Source organism: Eschrichtius robustus, chromosome 1, assembly GCF_028021215.1.
Source record: "Eschrichtius robustus isolate mEscRob2 chromosome 1, mEscRob2.pri, whole genome shotgun sequence".
NCBI classification, from domain to species: Eukaryota; Metazoa; Chordata; class Mammalia; order Artiodactyla; family Eschrichtiidae; genus Eschrichtius; species Eschrichtius robustus.
This window is the reverse complement of record NC_090824.1, coordinates 64,803,362-64,826,455: the sequence shown is the minus strand read 5'-3', so window position 1 is coordinate 64,826,455 and position 23,094 is coordinate 64,803,362. Positions and strand designations below refer to the sequence as shown.

General features: G+C 45.0%; 1 protein-coding gene across 2 annotated transcripts in view; it reads left to right on the top strand.

The window, feature by feature from the left end:
- The window catches only part of NPAS3 (neuronal PAS domain protein 3), an 855,298-nt gene extending 832,675 nt beyond the window's left edge, over positions 1-22,623 (top strand). The window contains exons 8-11 of one of the 2 annotated variants that reach the window (XM_068534504.1): positions 773-879; positions 15,719-15,866; positions 19,285-19,400; positions 21,263-22,623. In XM_068534504.1, the coding sequence (XP_068390605.1) occupies positions 773-879; positions 15,719-15,866; positions 19,285-19,400; positions 21,263-22,623 (1,732 nt within the window). Of the gene's footprint in view, positions 1-772; positions 880-15,718; positions 15,867-19,284; positions 19,410-21,262 lie in introns of both variants that reach the window. The other variant, XM_068534494.1, reaches the window with a different exon arrangement.
- The last annotated feature ends 471 nt before the right edge of the window (positions 22,624-23,094 follow it).

Genomic DNA, 23,094 nt, shown 5'->3' with positions numbered 1-23,094 from the left:
GGCAGATTCCCCCAACGTTCTTTTCCAATTTTTGTTCTTTTTCTGCGCTCCTGCCTGAGGACATTGCCGTCTGGACAATCAGTGACAGAAGCTTACACACACGTATGGTAGAGCACAAGCCTGGCAAAGCTGCCAAAATGGTTTAAAAGTTTTCGTGTGGAATCCACCACAAAGTCCCAGTTAAAAGGGGCAGGAGTGAAAGCTGAGCTCCCAAATGACTCAGACGAAAAAAGATAATACCCCCAGGCATCTGTATGTCTCAGCATTTAAATTATATCCCTTGAAATGCCAATTTGGACTTTGTGCCAAGAAACAGTCGAAGCCCTTTTTCATGGAAATACCCAATAGAAGACCAATCTGTTTAAATGAAAGGTGTCTCTAATCATTTGGTATAAACATAACATGTTTTTATTTTATTATGTAACCTTGCATTATCTTGGCCTCTAATGAGGATCTCGCATTGTTACTGATTCTCAATAATTTCATAGAATTATGTTGTCTAAATGTGTATTCTGATACTAAAAAAAGAAAAGAAAAACCTATCTAATTATTTCAACACAATTGCTTGATCTAGCACAGTTCCTACTTTAGAAAAAGACTGTTGATATGTTAAAGAAAATACTTTTATCTAAAAAAGGTTTTCCCTCAGTGCCAAGTCCTCCCAGGTACCCTGGTATAATGAAAATTGTCAGTATATTTGTTTCTAAGTCATTGAACAGTTTCTATACTTCCCCTCCCTTCTGATTTCCAGCCTGTGTTCTTCTCTTTGTAGGATTAGTGATTATATGGATCTGACTCCCGTAGACATTGTAGGGAAAAGATGCTACCACTTCATCCATGCTGAAGACGTCGAGGGCATCAGGCACAGTCACTTGGACTGTAAGTACCTCCTATGCACGGGGACAGCTGAGCCCAGCCGGGGTCAACTGTCTCAGGTGCTCTTTTGGTTTCCATGCCAACTTCTCCCTTCACATCTCCTGTACATCTGAGATGACTGTCAGCGCGCAGTGAGAAAAAGTGAGACATAAATCACTTCAACTTTTGTTGGGATTAGATTGAAAGCTGGACCTCCGGGCCCAGAGAAATTGCTGGATCTGTAGGTGCTCACCTGGGATTTCGTGGTCGCTCTCTCTCCCATGAAGTGATGGGGGAATCTTTGTCTTAAGTGCCTTCTCGCCCCTTTCATTTTCTAGAGAGCAAATTCCACTGTGAAATGTGTGGTCTCAGTTTCAAAACAGACATGGGAGAAGACAAGTTCAACTAGGCCAGAGCTGCATAAGAATTCCTACTTGACTAGCAGCAAAACTGTGTTTTGGGGGGGGGGGGGGCCGGGGACAGGGGCAGAGTGCCTGGTGTGGATACGGCAGCTCTCAAAGGTGCTGACTTTTCACTCTATTTCTGGAAAGGGTTATTTAGAGGAGCAGGTACCTCCATCTCCCGACTCTTGGAAGGGAGAAACTCATCTCAGCTCTTTGAGTCTGGTTCCCAGCTCCTGGCCAGCAGGCTCACCTCCAAGGCACCTTTTGTGGCGTTTAAACGAAGCAGGACCAGCAGTGTTCCGACTGGGTCCAAGCAGTAACTCGCACACCAGCGTCCCCATGCACTTTTCCCTCATCAAACTCAGCAGGGCTGTTTTCACTATGTGTGCAAGGGATCTGACAATCCCATCAGGCAAGAGGCACTGGTCTGGTGGACCTCTTAGGAAAGGGCTGCCCTTTTCCAACAAGAGATTCTTTTTATGATCATTCAGTAGACTCTTCCTAGAAAATGATGGCCCTGCCATCTATAGTCCTAGAAGGTTCTAAACCCAGTTCTGAACTCCACTTTTAAATACATGCAAGGGGACACAAAGGAGATGGTACAGCGTGAAGCAGAAGCTTTTATGTAGTAAAACCAGCCAGGTGGCCTCTGTATTAATTTCTTCTTCCCTTTCTGGCCACGGTTGAGGAGAGCTGTCTCAGATCTTTCCCGCCCTTTGCCGTTGTTTAATCATTTCAAACTCAGATCTTCAGAGGCGTAATGGAGAGACACTAAGCTAGCCGAAGTCTCAAACTGTGAGCATCTTGTACTGTGTTTTTTATTTATTTGTTTGTTTGTCTGTTTATGGCGTGTTGGGTCTTCGTTGCTGCTTGCGGGCTTTCTCTAGTTGCGGCGAGCGGTGGCTTCTCTTGGTGCAGAGCACGGGCTCTAGGCACGCGGGCTTCAGTAGTTGTGGCAGGCGGGCTCAGTGGTTGTGGCGCACGGGCTTAGTTGCTCCGCGGCATGCGGGATCTTCCCAGATCAGGGCTCGAACCCGTGTCCCCTGCATTGGCAGGTGGATTCTTAACCACTGCGCCACCAGGGAAGTCCCTTGTACTGTGTTTTGAACCCTGTGTTAGCAACACTGACAAGGGAGCAAGGTCAGTGTCAAATTCTGTATATACTGTGTCTCTGGAAAAAAGCCTGCCTGTGAGGCTGCTCTGGCAGATTCTACTCCCAACCCAGAGTGCATGCCTTGGTATGGCCCCCCAGCGATTTAGGGAACATACTTGTTGCTAAGAACGAATGGATGTTGGGTATCACAGAAGCAGATGGCTCTTCAATTAATTGGGGGAAGAAATGATGCTATTTCCTGAAAAGACACATCAGGTTCTTTGTAGCTGGGAATTTAGAGAAAATGGAGAAAAATCAGGATCTTTGGAGGAAGCTATGAATATATTTTGGGATGCGGATATGCCAGCGATCCACTTTGAAAATGAATATGTTGTTTGTAGACACAGTCAGAGACCATGTGTGTGTGGGGCGGGGGATGCTTTTTCATTCTGGAATCTTAATCGAGGTCTAAATTCAGAAACCCGATGCTGACAAAAAGGAACTTTGTCCTCCTCCGTTATTATTTGGAAAACGTCATGCTATCTCTCTGGGATTTGATTTACAGCTTGAAGATATACAATTCCTCAGGAACAGTGAGCCAGGGCAGTTCATTTCTTCCCAAAAAGCAAGGTCTCCAACAAATACATTTGATGCCATTCTTTCCTATCTACTTTTATCTCGTTTTCAGTACCTGGAATAATTTGAGAGTGCTGAAAATAAACAACTCCGTCCGCCATTCACTATTGTGCTAGTATCCTAATTTTTCTGGTATCTTGCCAACTAATGAACAGAGAAGGTATGCTTTCAAATTCTGTGATTTTTTTTCATTACTTGATATTGACGTGCTGGCTATTGCTTTATGATCTCATCTGCTAACAATGATTGAGTTCAGTCTTTCAACTCATACACATGACTTCTAATTTTAAGTTCTTTTAATAACCTTAAACACATGAAAAACAAATAGAATGAGCTGATAATTCAGCACAGTAAAATATACTTCACATATTTAGCTATCACGCTGTGGAATAACTCCACAATGTCAAGTAGCACACAATTAGTAAAACTGTAGGGGGAGGAAAAGGAGTGTTTTGATCCTGAAGAATTTTGATCCTAATCAGATTGAAATTTCAGCATTCTTGTAGTGCTTAATATCTTCAATCACACACACACACACACACACACACACACACACACACAAATCAAACTGATGCCAATGTCAGGTTTTGCATTCTGTGACTGAAATAAAATGCTAAAATATACAAATGCATCTTGCTTTGTACAATAAACATTAACATCATTATAAAGTAAGATTGAGTCTAAAATTATGTGATGGAATGTCTGATGTTTACCTAATTCTCAAACCAAAGCCAGCCCAGTAACAAAATGACAGAGCATGTAATAAGTCTTGGTTGTGTAAACATTGAAAAAAAAAAAAAGGCAAAAAGCCAGCACAGCATCTTGCTTGTCCAAAGCCCTAGGCTATTACTGAAGGATGCCTCAACTGTGCCTTCTTGGCAGGAGAAGGTCATGGTGACATGGAATCAGCTCAAGAATAAGATAGAATTCTAAAACAAAGGGATGGTTAAAAAATAAACCACATTAACTATTTAGCTTTTCTTCCTAGAGCTATTGGCACAATTCCTGGTTCTGTCCATGAAAGGCAGGTTGTAGTCATCTGATCATATTTCTGATATTTTGAGATGTGTCTTATGCTCCAGTTTACGGATAAAACTTAAAGAAAAAAAAGACTCGACAGCCTTTGATAACTCAAAATGCTCTCTTTATCACTTAGATCTATTTTCCTAGCATAGGTATCTGTAAATCCATAGATGAACTCGTTTCTAGAATAAGAAAAGTAAAAGGGAATCTCAGCTGCACCAGGATTTGACAACTCTGATAAATTGAACCGAAAACTTTGGACCATTTACTCGCCCACTAGGTTAACATGAGATGCCTGAGAGTTCACTGGGTTTCAACACAAAGAATCACTAGGAATCATTATCTATACCAACACGGTGGGTTAGTGAAATTACACTGGGATCTCAAGGGAGTTTAGGTCCTCTTCTATCATACTGTGACCAAAGACCTGTGTGATTTTTTTTTTTTTTCTCTAAGCCACCTCCCTGGAGTCACTGAACCCAATTTCATTGATTCTTCAGGCCAAATTGAGCAAATCAACATTTCAAGGTTTGAATTTTAAATCACCCATATTAGCAATCATTTGAGCACCTTTTCCTATCTCCCTCCAGTTCTCCACTGCTCAGGATGTATTGACCTCAAGATGACCAGTCACATCTCCCTGGAGTCACACACTCCCGTTACCTAGAGCATCTGTGTCACTCTTGAATTATGAGAACGCTTCACTGTGTACTGCTTTGCCTCTGCCTATAGCCCAGAAAATAGAAGGGCAAACCACACATGCTAACCAGAGGAACATGCTTTGCATTTTGCTTTCGCCCCTGTCTATGGAAGATGCTGAATTTGCCTTGAGATATCCTTAGGGTTCTTCCCAGGTCACATCAGCAACGACTCTCTAAAACCTGGAAAGAGTGGCCTGAGGGAAAACTTCCTTTCTCTTTATTACGTTGTGTCCCAGCAGCAAGGGTCAAGGCTCGGGCTCTGGAGCAGTGGAGCTTTAGAAAGAAGGAGCCAGCAAGCATAGAAGTGGTGGCAGTTTTCCCTTCCTAGAACTGCATCCAGGATGAGGAAACTCTGGAAGATTTATTTCAGAAAGAGAGGACGACTTTTCAGCTTGTCTATGAGATCATTAGAGTTAAAAAGCACGGCCTACCCAATATATTGGGGAGCTGTTAAAAAAGAATACAGTAGCCTGTTTATTTCTTAATTACAAAATTCTATACATCCTAACAGAATGAATACACCGCTACCTGGCATAATGCATTCCACACTGTTTTGCATCAATAACCCCTACACTTCCCTCCTGAAGGCGTCTCATCACCCAATGCAAGCCGACTGCTTAATGCAGGACTAATTAGTATATCCCCTTCCAGTCTGCAGGCCCTCCATTGTAATTCCTTCCCTGCTCATTTTTTTCCACAACCCAGCATCAATCAAAGTAAGTGCCCTGCCTGCCTAGGAAACACAAGATGTCCTCCATGCATTTGTCATCTGCCACAAAAACAAAGGGGGAATGTAATTGTTGATTTGGGTATGCAGCCATCGCACGCAGTGAAGGAAGCGGCGAGTGAAGGAAGGAGGGAAGGTGTAAAGTTTGATGGGTGGACCAAATGCAGACGGCACAGGGGACTTTTTCTATTTCCTGAGCTTAGCTTTTTCCAGCGCTGGGTCTTTAGGGATTGAGCTGCCACCTGATCATTGGCTGGACGTTTTCCCCCAAAGCAAATGAGTTTTTCCTCTTCTTCCATATGATTATGAAAATTCGCATGAAAGGAAATGCATTTAATAGCTACCGTGTCTGAATTTTTTTCAGAAGCCAAGTCAGCCTACATCATGTGCCTGTCCACTAACTAAAAAGACTGTCAAATGGAGACAAAATAAAGTCAGGTTTTTATGCAGGAGTGAATTAGGTATTTTTCGGTTTTGGTTTTGGTTTTGGCCGTGCCGTGCGGCATGCAGGATCTTAGTTCCCAGACCAGGGATCGAACCCCTGTCCTCTGCAGTGGAAGCTCGGAGTCCTGACCACTGGACTGAAAGGAAGTTCCCAGGAGTGAATTAGTATTATTACTTTACATCTTTTTTTCTTTTTCAGCAAGTGCTGATTTTAGCTGTTTAAGTCCGAGGTCAGGCACACACAGAGAACAGAGACCAGCAAGGGCCTACCTACCAGCTGAGTGTCCCTGCTCCATTACATACTAGAAATGCAGAATTTCAGGCCAACCCTCAGGTTTACTGAATCCAAACCTGCAGTTAACAAGATCCCTAGTTGACTCGCATTCATGTAAAAGTTTGAGAAGTACTGACTACACTGGTATTTAGAAGGCATTATTTTACATGGAGTAAAAGTAATACAGATCGACTAACGATCTTAAGGGCTTCATTTACCCCCCTCCAATTGAATGAATTTTATTCATAGTAGTAAAATATGAATAGTCAAGTGGCTCTGAGGGCATCTCAATCAGTGTTCAAATGAAACGAGTGTGATTACTTGGTAAAGAGATCGACTTCTTTACAAAGCTGTAAAGTTTTGAATTGCAGTGGAGAAAGTTAATATTTAGCAGTAGGAGTCAACTTGTAAGCAAAAGGAGGTCTTTAGTTTTCCCCAGGTTAATATTTTTCCATGTACTTGACTGCACGTGTGACTAGGAACAGTCATATTTTCCCTGTTCAGTGTCATCTAACATTTGTGAATACTTGCTACACACAAGCTTCGCAGTATTGCTATAAAGTTTCAAAAATAACTAAGTTATGGTCACTACCTTCAAGCAGCTTACATATTGGTAGAGAGGACAGCATGAAAACAGCCAGTTTTGAAACGGTGGCATAAAATGAGGACCATCACGATGTGTAAACAAAACAAAGAAGCCCCAGAGGTGGGGGCCACCAAGGAAGGATAAGAAGTTCCACGAGGCACATTTTCCCTGGACATGGAAAGAAGATGGCAAGATGGCAGGAGATGTGATGGGGGTGGGCGTTGGGTAGGTGTTGAGGGCATCCCAAGCTTGGAAGAGCACACGAAAAGACGCAGAATGTAGCACGTGATCTTTTCTCTCTGCTCAGAGAGAAAGCCAGATCTTTGATTTGACTGATACATTCTAATGCAATTCTAACATGGATTCTTGGGCTTTTCCTTATTACTATTTCAATTAGTAGCTGCTTTTATTATCATAACAGAAACACCTGATAGTTGAGAGAAACTAACCCATTGCTCTCATAAAGCATGATCAAGAAAACAAAACAATACTTCTAAGTCATCCATTTTAACAGAAATCAATTAACCTAAATAAAATCAATTCCAGTACTTCTTGTACTTTATACAAAATGAAGAACAAGATGACATCGTTTTTCTAAAAAACACTTTCTTTAAAATGTTGATTTAATGACACCCTGCATATCTCAAAAAAAAAAAACCACCCTCAAACTTTTTTTTAAACACAAATGAACAGCATAGGATTTAATTTGTGTATGTGTTTAGCATACAGTGTTTTTCCATTAATATAGGGTTAACTAAAGAGCAGCTTATTTGAAGCTCTTTAAGAATTCCCACCCCCTCTCTCTGGCCTCCTCAAATTTGGGGGGAGACACATTAGCCAGAACCCACCTGATTACAAGTAACAGAAAACCCAAGTAAAAATGACTTCAACTTTCTCTGTAATCGTCTTCACTTTCTCTTCATGATCAAAAGACAGCTGTAGCACAGCCAATCATCAGTTCCTCACAGGACAATGTCCAAAGTCAGGAAAGGGTCAGTTGCTACTTTGTGTTCATTTTTTGAAAGAAAAGAAAATATTCCCGCAGTCCCTCCAGGAAAGTCTCATTGTCCAGCATTTCATCAAATGCCCCAGCTTCCGCCAAGCGCTGGATGGAATTACTGTGGCTGGTTTGAACAAACATTTATCCCTCCTGAGACTTGGGGGAAGACCACCACACATAAAACCCCAAATGGGAGTTCTATTACCCAGAAAGAAGTGGCGGAATAGCTGTTCAGAGGACACTCAATGGTGACCGCTACCTGGGAGAATCTGTAATGTTTTCACAACAAAGTACCAGGATTTCTGACAATCCACAGAACAGCTGAACACATGACGTTTGTCTGGGCTCCTTTAAATAGTCCCGATTTTATGGAACACTAGTTTTTGTACACCTATGCCTCACCACTTAGATATTTCTTGCTAAATATATTTAGTAGGCTTAATGAAATGACTGCATCCAGAAACACAGAGTCTGCCAGAGACATAAAATAAACCTGCCTATAAGGGGGAAGGGGAGGGTGGGACGAATTGGGAGATTAGGATTGACATATATACACCACCATGCGTAAAATAGATAGCTAGTGGAAACCTGCTATAAAGCACAGGAAGCTCAGCTCGGTTCTCTGTGACAACCTAGATGGGTGGGATGGGTGGGCAGGGGGTGGGAGGGAGGTCCGAGAGGGAGGGGCTATAGGTATGTGTATGGCTGATTCACTTCACTCTACAGCAGAAGCTAGCACAGCATTGTAAAGCAATTATACTCCAATAAAAATAAAAAATAAAAAAAGATTCACCTCATCTTTTTACCTTTTTTTACGTCTCCCTACATCCCAGCTTAACCTCCCCAGTACTCCATTCCTCTTCATTTTTAAAGGAAGGTGAAGGATTCACGCAGGCCAGGTTGGACCTGCTGTGCTTTCATAGGCCTCCACGCCACTTTCCATAAGTCATCACTGTGATAAACTTACTAGTAAAAATGACTGATAAGCATCTGTCTCCCGTTCAAAGACAAAGAGAAGTAAATCCTTATTTTCAGAAGGAAGAAAACATTTCCAACAGTCTCCCACAGTAGAAAGACTTCCCCCTGAGTCTCGTTGTGCAGTGTTTCATCATATTCCAAACCTAAACCAATCCCTGGGAAGGGAGACAGAATTTCTGTGACCCGTTCAGACTCAGACAGGAGTTCAGGCCGGCGACAGATTTTGCTCACTTTGCTATCCCCCAGTGCCTGGCACAGAGAGGCACATTCAAAAAAATTATTTATTGAATGAGTGGATAAATCCACCATTTCCCTGATTTCCTAGTCATAAATCTTAATTCCATGTGCAAGAGTTCACTGTGTCCCTTTCTATAACAAACCCCCACCAAAAAGGAAGGTTTGGAGGCTAAAAAATACTCTGTTCTTAACTATTTCAGATCAAGAAGGTCAGGACTAAACAGTACTGAAACTCCCTGACTGGACTGCAAACAGCTTAAAAAAGATCTGAGATCTCGGATGTCACCGTGCCAACGATTACTTTGACTCTTCCGGTTCTAGAACATGATCCCCTCAATGTTCAAAAGCCCTGGTCTCCAACTCAGCACGTTATCACCAAGAAAAGGGGAATTTATTTTTTAAACTTAACAAATTGATATGTTCTCAATCAATGAAAAGTTTTCTGCAGGATTCAATACTAACGGTTAATAAAAATCTGTCAATCGGCAGCAGTGATATGGGCAAAAACCTCTTCTGAGGTTATAAATCACACAGATAGCAATTCAAGCAGGGCCTGTCATTAGGATATTAGGGGGGAACTCCATAGATGATGCGTAGTCATTCACGGACCATCCACAGGTCTTCTGTCCTTAAGCTCGTAACTCACATTAAGTATCAAATATCATTCCATTTGACCAAATGTTGCTCAGCACGTAAATTTACAAAAAAAACTAAACACCAATTTGTGGATGCCTGCTATTTAAGACATCTCGCTCACTAATTACAAAATCTATAGGAAAGTCTGCACGGCATCAAAGCCTTGCTTGATCCTATGAGCAGTTCTAAATGAAAAACTGGCTCTATTGTAAGTAAATAAAGCGCCAAATGCACAGTTCCTGGCTCTAATGCTGTTTCTCTTGTGGGTGTTGAAAGTGACCTCTGTAAGCATCAAGAACTAGAACTTTTTAGATAAAGAAACCTGTTCTTGTTTTAAGTCTATGTCAGGTTCATTCCCCTATAGCCCACAGTTTTCAAAAGCAGAGGAAAAAGTAATCCAGAATTTAAAAAAGAAAAAAAAAAAAGTCCTGTTTCCAGAATGAAGTTCCCTGTCAGCCTGCCTTGGGCCTTAGGTGGAGAAGCAGAGATTAAAGAGTCAGTATTCTTTTTCATGTTTCATCTGCCAGTTTTGTGAATGTAGAAAGAAAAACCGGTAGCTACAGCTAAGCACCCAACTGTGGTATTAAGTAGAAAGTGTGATTCTAGCACACCAGCCCCCCAACTTGCACGCTCTCCACATTAGTGAATTCAAAATTAATTTTTGAGTATCTAGCAGAAAGCCCCCCACTCCCCATTCTCTGCAGCCATTGATGAAGGTAGCTCAAGGGGGGGGGTGAGCCGAGCAGCAGATGCACCCTCATATTGCCATGACGATAATGAAGCTCTTTGTTCAGCTGTGTGAATGTCAAGTGTGAAAATCTCCGATGATCTCACCATTTCCTATTTATTCTATACTTACCTGAATACACCAAGTATTACAGCTTTTTAATGCATATGCAAACCTCTAAAATGTCCTTTTGTGAGACACTTTGCTAAAAGACCGCTTTTGAGATGTCTTCTTCATCTCCTCTTCAAACTGAATTAGACTGCTTCCTTCTTTTGAAGACACAAGTAACTCACTATTTAGAATCTTTGGCTTTGATTTTGTGGAACAGCCCAACAGGAAGAGACCATCTTCTCTTTTTTCCTCCATATTCCTGAAGGCAAACTTGGACTGATTTGTTTTGAGTTACTGACAGAGTTATGTTCCTGCCACAGACACAGGCTTCCTTTATGTCCTTTCAATCATCAGTCTATCTCTGTGGACAAAGTTTTCCTAAGGAACACTGAAATCCCTCTGTTGGTCACTGCGTGCAGAGCCATAGATGTGCACTGCAGCAAGAGCTCATCAGATTGGGGGGGCGGGGGTAGTTTTTCTCTACAGGGAGTACATTTCTTGTATGCCTGCCACTAAGCGCAAACCAAGAGGCCAGGTGACTTTTTAAAAAGATAGTCCATCAATCTGAGCATCCAGTCTTTGGGGGGGTAAAGTGTGTATGTGATGTAAAAGGTCACGTGTTCTAACACATAAGCATTTTTCTTTGGATTGAACTGCATTTGCCACTCCCTTCACAATTAGGGGTGGGTGGTATTTTGACACTTAGAGACAAAAAATGGTCAAATGAGCAGGGCTAGAATGGTTCCACCAGCAAGATGTAAGTCTCTCCTTGTCTCTAGTAGTTTCTTCTTCCAAATGCAGGGTCACTCCTGTCCTCTGAAGAGCACAGTCTGTAACTCAGAGGCACCTGTAGCTTGGAAGGTGGGGCAGTGCTGATGACAGCTTCTTGGTTTTCCCCAGAGCTGAGCAATAGCAACCAAAAGCAATCGGCTGCACCCTAGACTTCAGGGCTCAGAGGAGCAAGTTGTGGTGCGGTAGCAGAGGCATCCACGGTTATACCTGGGACCATCCGAGACTGAAAGGGCATCTGGGAGAAACCCAGTCAGCCCCCCTGTGTCTTCATGTTTACCCTCTAAAACCTAAGAAAAGGCCATTTCAGTGTTCTGAGATCCTTAAATAAAAACTAATTCCTATCGCACAGTTTTAAAGACATCTTTCTAGAAATGTTATGATGGGATCATTGAATTCAGTGGGCACACACAGGCTGCTCTACCAAAAGGTTTGGACAGCAAAAAGTAAACTTTGGGATAAACCAAAGAGAAGATGCCAGGTTATGTGTTAGAAGTACTCAGACCGTATCACCGTGTAAGACTAAAAATAAGATCCTCATAGATATTTCCTCTCTGTCTCGGTTTCCTCTCTTTATAGTTTGAGCACTGTTATGAATGTTCTCCTGGGCTCATTGGTTTGATGAGGAACTATCTCTTTTCAAGGGACAATTAACTGGTTTTTAAGGACTTCCATACCAAGTAACTTACATCATGCTTATTTCTGTTTTTCTCCACAAAAGGGATTTTGTGAAATAGACTAACACAGACATTCTCTCATTTCTCTCCATTATTTAAAGCTAAAAACCCCCAAATAAAAACAGCAGCCCTGGATTAGAGAGTATCAAAAAAGTTTTTGTGTTTTTCAAGTTGTCTAATTTATTACAAACTAAAAATCTCTTTCAAACTGGCACCAAAGTGGCTCTTCTTCGTGAGCTGATTAGGACCACATGAGCTCAGGAAAAGCTGTCAGATCCTGCCTCTGGCACAGCTGGAATGATCCAACTGATTTGCCAGTATGATTTTTTTTTTTTTAAAGCAGGAAGCTTCATCCACAAATCATAAATTTATATTCTAGAGCCCCAAGCAAAAATTATTCCGTGTTCATTTTAAAAGAAGCAAAATTCCATTGTGACTGCTTTTATGGGTCCTCCTGAAAAACAGACGCAACTGGGGTGATCTTTTGGTCAACATTTCATGCTACAGTAGGAGCTAACTCAGTGCCTTATCCTGAGTTATCTAGATTCCCATGGACACATGGGGGTGTCATTCAGAAAACACTGATCCTCAGGAAACAGTCATGATCCAAGACCATGCTGGAATGTCTACCTTTTCAGAATTCTGTTTGTCAGGCTGGCCCAGGGCAAATTAATGGATTAGGTTAAACTTGTCTTCTTGAGCTGACAGTGATGGGCCCCTGCATCTGCTCTATGGTGTGGACCACGGTAAGTGAAGGCACTCAAGTAGCTCCTGACTCCCCAGGGAACCCCTCAGGGGTCCTTTTCTCCGCAGCTCTTTCACCACCACTTCATCACGTAAACTTGCCTGGCCTGCCTCTCTCTCACTGAGGTCGCCTCTCTTTGCTAGATGGCCCTTGGCCTGGGTGATAAATAATATTCGTGGAATCATGGGTCCTAATAACTTTGTATTTATCTTCTCAGGAAACACAGATGCACCTAATCAGACCCAGAGTCATGCTGCCTTAACCCAAAAAGGTGACACACATCAATCTTTTAGCAAATGAGCCATTCTGCCCCTTCACAGCACATCCATGGGGCCCACTCCCAAGGCTGATGTTTTGCTGGTCATGCATTTCAGAAAGGAGATTTTGTTTGTTTCTCTGTTTCTTTGTTTGTAAGTAAGAGAAAGTATTATTAGGAACGGGAGGGCGTGGTGATCTTTATGCTGATTCTGCAAACTCTGATTTGACTTTATAATTTCTGTCTCACTTTGCCCCTTGCTACGCACTGTATTGTGGGGTCTTTTTTTTTTTTTTCTTTTTTTTTTTTTTTTTTAATTGTGCCTGCTTTGGGTCAAATTCCAGCCCAAAAACCCAGCCAGGCTGGGCTGGTCTAGCCTACCATCTCAGTGTTTTCTTCATGTGACTCTATAAAAGGGGCTTCTTAGTCTCTTGGCCTTTATTAAAAATACTAGAACCATTTGAAATTATCCCTTATTCCAGATACACAGCAGGTAGAATTATACGCCAACCACTGATTGGGATGCTGTAAGTATTTCTGTGAAAATAGTGGGCAGAATTTCATAACCCATCGTTCCTCTATTAATAGTTAACCAGGTTGAGAGGATTTGAATAAAAGCACATCTTGTTGCATGCAACAGTGGTTTGACAGAAGTGCTGTATGGCAAGAGTCAGTATTTTACTGCTTTCAGCTTCACTACACAGTTTTGGAGCCGGGGAAGCCATGCATGCCGAATGGCAGAACTTACAATCGCCTACAAAAGCAGAGTACAGTCCTACCTGTGGAGCCTCGCCACGAAGAGAAGGTGACAGTTCCGGGTTTTAAAAATACCCTAAACTGTAGAATAGTTTCTGAATAGAACTCGCCGCTCTTTGAAGCACTCATCAAAGCAAGGCTTTTTCAAGCAACTGTTAAGACATAAGTATTAAATTTTACAACCATCCATTTCGTGTATTGTGAGACAAAAAAAGAGAGAATGGGAGAAAAGCGTTGAAGGTTATATGTTTACGGATAAAATATGTGGAGGTTTGATTTTTGACCACTTTCAGAGCTAGGAAGAGTGGCTCAGACATGATGGGAAGAGCTTCTACAGCCTTAAACACAGCTCTTTTCCAAAGTGACTTCCCTTTACCCATCCACCCCCCCAAAAAAAAAATCAAAATGTACTTCATGAAACTATTGTATATGAAGCACTTATTAGCCATAATTAAATGGACAATATGAATTTACTACGTCTTTAGGACTCTGACTTGTTCTGGTTTAGAGCAAGATGATTAATGCAAATACATATTACTTGAGATAACCATTTAGCAGCTAATTTAGCCAAATTTATTACAGCAGTTAGAGGTTTTTCATTTTAGCAGACGGAGACAAGGACGTGCCAAAAGTGGGCAGCGTGGACGAGTGCACACTGCCCTCTAGTGGCCGGCCAGCTGGCGCGCTGTTGGGGGGGGGGGTGTAGTCTCTGCAATTCGTATCCAAGCGATAACAGCGGGTTGTGCACGTTTCCGGCATCCTTTTAAACCCTTCCCATCCATAGCACTTTATTTCAGGGGCTGATTTACTGCACTCTTCCCCCTTTTACTAGCTCAGGCGTACCCAGATACAAATCAAATCCATTTCAACTTGGCAAGATTTTGGTTAAAGTATCATTTTTAACATCTGCATTTTAAAGCTCTCTTTCTGTGGATATTTAATGGCACCGTTTCACATTACTGATTGTTTTTACTTGTTCCTTCATTTGGGGCCATATTTCAGAGTCTGTGTGGAGCTGTCACTCTGTTTGGCTCTAGCCAAGTCAAACTTGTGCTTCCCTTAGGCCAGTGTTTCTCTCTGACTTGGTGAGGGAATGTATTTTGTTCCAACGTTCAGCAAATTTCTCACCAGAATCTCCCCTGACTGACCCATGTAGATTTAGTTCATACTATAAATTCTGTTCGACAAGATCAAAAGGAACCGATACATAAGGACACGGGTTGATACTGCTCTGCGCTGAGGTGAAATGATCAAAGACAGAGGGGGAAAGCATCTTTGGAACCATTCAGATATCCAGAATCGCAAAGAGGGCTACCTTGAAGCTATGAATAAATCACATCCAAATTTGCCTTTGTTCCCATCTGACGTCAAACCCATTGACAATATCCACACCGCATTAGGTATTCTGTGAGCCAAAAAGATTTGTAGTCCTGTTATCCTTCCTTTCACACCATGACTGCCCAAAACGGAATAAAGTCTTGCTACAAACGCTAGTAACCCTAGCTCCAGAGCAGCTGCTCCACTGAATTGGTGATTTCGTTTGTCCTGCTAATGGCATTCTACATTAAGCATACAGAGGGGCACCCCTGGCTTGGTGCGGGACCTCCCCTTTCTTCTTTTTTTAAAAATTTATTTATTTTTGGCCGCGTTGGGTCTTCATTGTTGCCCGCGGGCTTTCTCTAGTTACGGCGAGCGGGGGCTACTCTTCGTTACGGCGCGTGGGCTTCTCATTGCGGTGGCTTCTCTTGTTGTGGAGCACGGGCTCTAAGTGCGCGGGCTTCAGTAGTTGTAGCACGCGGACTCAGTAGTTGTGGCTCGCAGGCTCTAGAGCGTAGGCTCAGTCGTTGTGGTGCACAGGCTTAGTTGCTCCGCGGCATGTGGGATCTTCCCGGACCAGGGCTCGAACCCGTGTCCCCCGCATTGGCAGGCGGATTCTTAACCACTGCGCCACCAGGGAAGTCCGGGACCTCCCCTTTCTAAGCCTCAGATTTTGCAGAGATGATAACCATTTTGTCCCAGTCCTAACATGCAATGCCTTCTATTCTGTTTTGTTTTTTCACCAGTGCTGAATAAGGGCCAGTGTGTGACAAAGTACTATCGTTGGATGCAGAAGAATGGAGGATATATTTGGATACAGTCTAGTGCCACAATAGCTATTAACGCCAAGAACGCAAATGAGAAGAACATCATCTGGGTGAATTATCTTCTGAGGTATATTTTGGAATTCTTTTTCATTTCCATCTCAGTTATAAAACATGCAGCCCAATGGTAAATAGCTGACATGTTGTATTATCTTTTGACAGTATCTGGTGTGGAATTATATGGAAATTCTGCTTTTCTTTCCACAAGATTCAAAGAAATGGGAAAAGTTCAAAGCCATGTCAGTAGGGACTTCGAGGGCAGATTTGTGAAATGTTCAATAGTTCTTGGTCTGCCAACCTTGGGGCAGTTCTGCAGAGGTTGCTTTGGTTTCCCCACAAATGCTCGGGCCAGAAAAAGAACACAGACGTTTGCCTCCAGTGGAAGCATTCAAAAAGCCTCTCCTTCTCCCCCACACGTTCTCATACTCATGCCCTCCAACCCTTGTGAAAATTATGAAAAGGGGATGCAGAGGAAGTGGCAGAGTTCATATTCCTCCTGTATCCCATCTCTTTGAAGTCCTCAACATATTACGTAGGGTTGGATTCCCCAGACATTCAAGTTTTGGTAAGCAAAGGGAGTCGCTTTGCCAGAATTGAGACAATTTCAGTGTAAAAATGAAGGCAGTCTTCTTTTGCCTGCTCTGTGATCTCAGGCAAGGGTGACCGCCGCTGTTTTAATGCATCCTCAAATTTATATCCATTAATGCAGCCAAGCTCAACAGCCTCCTGAATTCCAGTGTGCAACACCACTCCTCTCTCCGTCCTCATCTCCTTGCTGCCTGTGGATTCAGACTAGCACCAAAGTAACCAAGACGCATAGCCTGGGTGGTCTACGTCTGGGGACAAGCTTTCTGGGAGGTTCTCCACCAATCCTGCCGTGAAGCTATCCAAATGCTCAGCCTGGCGCCCTCCCACCATTGTCATTCTAGTCTTTGGCTTCTCTTGGCCTAAAGCCACCAGGCGGGGCCCACATGTGGTCTGAGGAGGAAAACTTCCAGTAGGTCTTATGAATGGAAGTTGTTGCCCTCTGACTGATAATCTAGACAGGGAGTACCGAATCCCATTTTTCTTTGAGAGAGAGATGCAGACAGCCGTGTCTCATCAGCACGCTGACCCTTCAGAGTGTGTTCGCATCCGCTGGTGACGACTTGAAGGCATGAATGTGCTTGCTCCCAATAGCGTATCAATCAGACACTAATGATTATTGGCGCTAGAGAGGGCTTTAATGTGCACCACTTAGAAGAGTCTTCATTCATCTACTTTCTTTTCCCTTTTTTGACCTCTTCTACTCTACATTAATTCTCTCTAAAGGTAAAAGTATGGGTATCGAAGGGGGCTTTCTCCAAAGCCTGCTTTTCATGCAAACTATCCCCTGTGTTTGTGATATGCTCAAGATGGGTTCTGCTATCAGGGAATTCTTTTACTTAGAGGTTTATGGAACAGTGGCTGTATGCAATGCAGAAGGTTATAAAAACTCACATGCCAAAGAGAAGACAGAATAAGGTATTGTGGCACTGACATTCACTGTGCCAAGGAGACCCATTATTATTAAAAATTAGACATTAGTAACAGGGACACCATAGACTGTAGGATGGCCGTCCCCCAGGCTCCTGGAGCCTAGGGCACTAAAGTAATCCCTATGGTTGTTCATCTCATTCAGGGAGACTTCTTCCCATCTGGATCTTTCTTACTGCCTCATCAGCCTCATGACTTCCTACTCTGCCCCCAAACAGAGGGAGTGAGGAGGGGTAAGGAGAGGTCAGCTTGTGCTACTTTGGAGCAACACTCTTGGTCTAGCCTAGGATCACATGGTACAAGCTCGTGAGCCTTTGGTGCTCCTGGGCCACCTAATTCCATATGGAGAAGAAGGAAGCAGTTTGAGTACCAAAGACCAGCCTTCAGTCTCAAAGAGCATCAATCTCAGGCATGCCAGACATGTTTCAGCTGACCTGAAGACTCACCCTGGGTTCAATAATAGAAGACTGTGAGTTGGGCGACAAGGGACTTGTGAACCCACATGGCACCTGGACCAAAGGAGACTGACATACATGAGCTTTAGCAGAGGAAGCTCCCCAGGTCTGTCACTCATCAGGATCACTTCTCCAGGCTGGAGGTCTAGGAAGAAGGACCCTGGCCTGATAGCAACTATTGAAGTTGGCTTTTCTTTCCCACGTTCCTGTCCTTTGTTCTTCCCCAAGCAGGATTTTCATGCTCCCTCTTCCTGGCCAGAATCCCTCACTTCTGGGCCCCATCCAGGCTTGCACTTCCCCGTTCTGAAATTACTGCGCCTCCAGTCTTCTTCCTGTACCCTCACAACACCTGGTAGAATTACAGAAACTGCGTAAGGGCTAAGGCTACCTTCCCAGCATCTGGCTCATCTGATCATCCAGAGAAAGCTCTGCTGCTGACGCTAATTCACATTAGGGAGTAAAGGCCTGATAATTCATCTTAGTGAATTAACCCCCCTGGGACATTTGCAGTTTTAGTGTAGTTACTGAAACAGTGACTCTTTGATACAGGAATTTCACTAGAAATTAGCTAGTGAGTCATAGAGACCTATGAAAGGTCTCTGGCTGACTGGCCACGATAGAAGGACAGAAGAGGCATTTTCCATTTGGAGGCAAGAGACTTTCCTAGTGCCTTCAGAGTATGCAGCTGGTACTGCTCATACGCTGGGCTGGCCTTGGAGTGGCGTTTCTAGAAGGTCGCTGACTGACCGAACACACACTCCCTTTTCCAGAGGAGGCTTGTTTCTGAATTAAAAATAGAACAAAAATTAAGCACTTTTGTGCAAATGGGGTTAGCTTCATTCTTTCACACTGGGACTCTCCCCACTGCAATCAGATTTCCAGCTAACAAGCCACAGGTGTACTCCCCACGAGCAGATGAAAATGTGATTGTAATGGGTGTGTTGACAGTTCAGTAGCCATAATCCACGCAGCCCAAGGTGCACCTGTGCATCTGTCAGATCGTTAGGTGCTGAGGGCTCTGTCCCCCAACTCCCCGCCCCCACTAGCCTTGGAGCCATCTGAACAGCTGAGAACTCCATCAAGGAGCCAAGACAAGGGTACTGAAGCAATGGACTCATTAGGAGCCCAGGAGAAGGCAGGGCACACCGGGATGCAGGGGAATGAATTGTTGAGGGTGCTTCTCTCATCCTCCCTTACCCCAGGTGTGGTACTGGGAGGAATGTCAAGCAGCCCAGTTCCCTGGCCCCCAGTGGTACCTGATTATTTGAAAGCTTTTTGGTGGCTTTCATGTAGCATTTGGGTATTCAGTCATTGTGGCAAAGTGCACCTGTTCCCCAGAGCATGCAATCCAAGCTTCTGTAAAAGTCCCATGATGAGCTGAGAAATGATTTCATGCTTAGTCTTTCAAACCCTCTAAACTCCAAAAGTTTGGGGCAAGGAAGTGGGAAGAAGATGGTCAAAAGCAACCTATCCAGAATGGGTGTCTGCACTCCTGATGAACACCTCCCTCCTCCACAGCAACCCCGAGTACAAGGACACGCCAATGGACATCGCACAGCTTCCCCACCTGCCGGAGAAAACTTCGGAATCCTCAGAGACCTCCGACTCTGAGTCAGACTCTAAAGACACCTCAGGTATTACAGGTATTACGACTTCTCCGTGTTCTGCAGTTATGGCTTGCCTTTCCAAACTTGAGGGGTGGGCAACGGCCAAAGGAGTGTCATCTGAACGAAGCAACTGGTCAAAGTTTATATAGGGATATGTGTCACATCAAGTTATTACTGAGTCCTTCTCAACACATATATGTATATATACTTATATACCACTACATACAGATGTACACTCTAATAAGTGTGTGCACATATATACAATACATACATTTATGTATGTGGTGTTATATAAATATATACATGCATCTAAATACGTATAAATATACACATACATGCATGTATGTGGTATGTATTCATACACATAGGTATATTATGGTATATAAATATATATACACAAATATACAGAGAGATTGATTGATTTAGCCATCACTTAATGTCAGCCCTCTATACAGAAGAAGCCCGGCCCTAATCCCATAGCTAGCTCCAACCTCTTTACCAGAAGCAGACAGCAGGGCTATCTCTGTTGCTCCAAGACAGACCGTGACTTTGAGCCCCAAATATTCACATCCTCACCAAGCTGGGATTGAACCTCTAAAGTGGGATACTTAATGGCATCGGTAAATGACTCTTTCTGGGTGCCGTCTGTTACTCATTTTCTGAATCTATGCTGAACAAATCCATGCTTTCCCAGTCCTAGTTATTTTGGGAAGCAAACTTTGAGTAGTTCTTTGGAGCACAGGAAAGCTAATATAAAAATTGACTCTTCCTCCATTTCCCAGTCCCCTTCCACAGACACACATAGATGCAAGGGGCACATAACTCATAGAATTTACGGCTGCAAAAAATCCTAAGCCTCTCCTAACCCAACCTTTTCTGCTAAACAAATGAAGGCCAGAGTAGTTACATGATTTGCCCAAGGTGCTCTCCGAAAGCAGAGCCATAAAATCAGCATCATCACTAAAGGTTCTGAGGTTCTATTACTGAGAAAATCTATCCTCCCTAAAATGTGCCAGATGACTAGGGCACACCGGCCACAAACCCCATCCTTAGGGGACATGCTCTTGTACCGTATTCCCTCTACTCCAGACACAGCTTCAGGGAGGCGGAAGCAGGTGAGGAGGATCTTGATTGATTTCCTGTAAATTGCATTCATTCGAGAAAGTTCTTCACTAGGGCAGAGTTCTAGAACAGACAATCTCTGCTCCTTATTTATATAGTATATAGCAGTGAACAAAAAAGACAAACATTCCCTGCCCTGTGGAACTTCTATTCCAGTTGGGGGAAGAGACAGAAGTAAATAAAAATAAAACATACAATGAATCAGATGGCGTTCAGTGCTCTAGAGAAAAATAACTTTAGGAATAGAGAGTATGGTTTTCAATAATGAGCAAATATTTACCAGGGGAAGGTGCAGACCTCTTTGGAAAGTCACCTTGCAAATCATCGTTTTTCTGTGTCACTACCACCTTATTCCCGGTTATATACTCTGAGTCCGTCAGTATTTTCGCAGAACATCTCAAATGTTAACGTGCCTAAGAATCACCTGGGGATCCTGTTCAAATGAAGAATCTGATTCAGTAGGTCTGGGTGGAAGCCTGGGATTCTGCATTTGTAGCAAGCCTCCAGGTGATGCCAATGCTGCGGGTGGGTCCGGGGACCACACTTCTGAGTCAGGGTCCCTCTAATCTAGGTCCTCAAGAGAGGGAAAGCCCAGGCTTTAAGTAACCGAGGCAGTGGAGCCGCTCAGGATAAGGCAAGACCCCCGCACCTCCGCCCTCCCCTCCCCCACCCCCGCAGGTGAGAGGTGGGTCTTGCCCCGCTAACCCGTTGTCTCCTGTGTCTCCTCTCCCCGCCCCCTACCCGCCGCGGCCGCCGGCCCCACGCAGAGGACAACGAGAACTCCAAGTCCGACGAGAAGGGGAACCAGTCCGAGAACAGCGAAGACCCGGAGCCCGACCGCAAGAAGTCGGGCAACACGTGCGACAACGACATGAACTGCAACGACGACGGCCACAGCTCCAGCAACCCGGACAGCCGCGACAGCGACGACAGCTTCGAGCACTCGGACTTTGAGAACCCCAAGGCGGCCGAGGACGGCGGCGGCTTCGGCGCGCTGGGCCCCATGCAGATCAAGGTCGAGCGCTACGTGGAGAGCGAGTCGGACCTGCGGCTGCAGAACTGCGAGTCGCTGTCGTCGGACAGCGCCAAGGACTCGGACAGCGCGGGCGAGGCGGGCGCGCAGGCCTCCAGCAAGCACCAGAAGCGCAAGAAGAGGCGGAAACGGCAGAAGGGCGGCAGCGCCAGCCGCCGGCGCCTGTCCAGCGCGTCGAGCCCCGGCGGCCTGGACGCGGGCCTGGTGGAGCCCCCGCGGCTGCTGTCCTCCCCCAACAGTGCCTCGGTGCTCAAGATCAAGACGGAGATCGCGGAACCCATCAACTTCGACAACGACAGCAGCATCTGGAACTACCCGCCCAACCGGGAGATCTCCCGGAACGAGTCGCCCTACAGCATGACCAAGCCCCCCAGCTCCGAGCACTTCCCGTCCCCGCCGGGCGGCGCAGGCGGCGGGGGGCTGCACGTGGCCATCCCCGACTCGGTCCTCACTCCGCCCGGTGCCGACGGCACGGCCGCCGCCGCCGCCGCACGCAAGACTCAGTTCGGCACCTCGGCCCCCGCGGCCTTGGCCCCCGTCGCCTCCGACCCGCTGTCGCCCCCGCTCTCGGCGTCCCCGCGGGACAAGCACCCCGGGGGCGGAAGCAGCGGCGGCGGGAGCGGCCCCGGGGCGTCCAACTCCTTGCTGTACACTGGGGACCTGGAGGCGCTGCAGAGGTTGCAGGCGGGCAACGTCGTGCTGCCGCTGGTGCACAGGGTGACCGGGACCCTGGCGGCCACCAGCACGGCCGCGCAGAGGGTCTACACCACGGGCACCATCCGCTACGCGCCCGCCGAGGTGACCCTGGCCATGCAGGGCAACCTGCTGCCCAACGCGCACGCTGTTAACTTCGTGGACGTTAACAGCCCGGGCTTCGGCCTTGACCCCAAGACGCCCATGGAGATGCTCTACCACCACGTGCACCGGCTCAACATGTCGGGACCGTTTGGCGGCGCCGTGAGCGCGGCCAGCCTGACGCAGATGCCCGCCGGCAACGTGTTCACCACGGCCGAGGGACTCTTCTCCACGCTGCCCTTCCCCGTCTACAGCAACGGCATCCACGCGGCACAGACTCTGGAGCGCAAGGAGGACTGAGCACCGCCCAGCGCGGCCCGGGGCTCTGCCCGGAGGCATCGTCGGCGTTTTCGTTTAGACCTTTGATTCTAGCACTTTGAATTCGAGCAGGTCAGCATCTTCTCTCGCCACAACGGTCCCCGTTCCATCCCCTCTTTCTTTCACTGGACTCATTCTTTCCTGTAAAGATATGTTTATTTTTGGCCTTCAGAGGGTCAGACGACCAGTTGCCTGCCATTTTGTCTTCTTCCGAGATGTGTGTTGGGTTGTTTTGCTTTCCTTTGCATCTTTATTAAGATGTCTTTAATGTGTATATGCCTCTGCCATAGAATACTCAGTCTTGTGGTCAAGAGATTTCTCAAATGACAACCATTGAGTTTTCTTCGTAAAGATCTTGATATGATCAAGATTGAAAGAGACAAGCATAAACAATGTGCCCTGTTTGACTAAGTCAAATGAAATGGGGTGGTGTTTTTGTTTTTGTTCCTAATT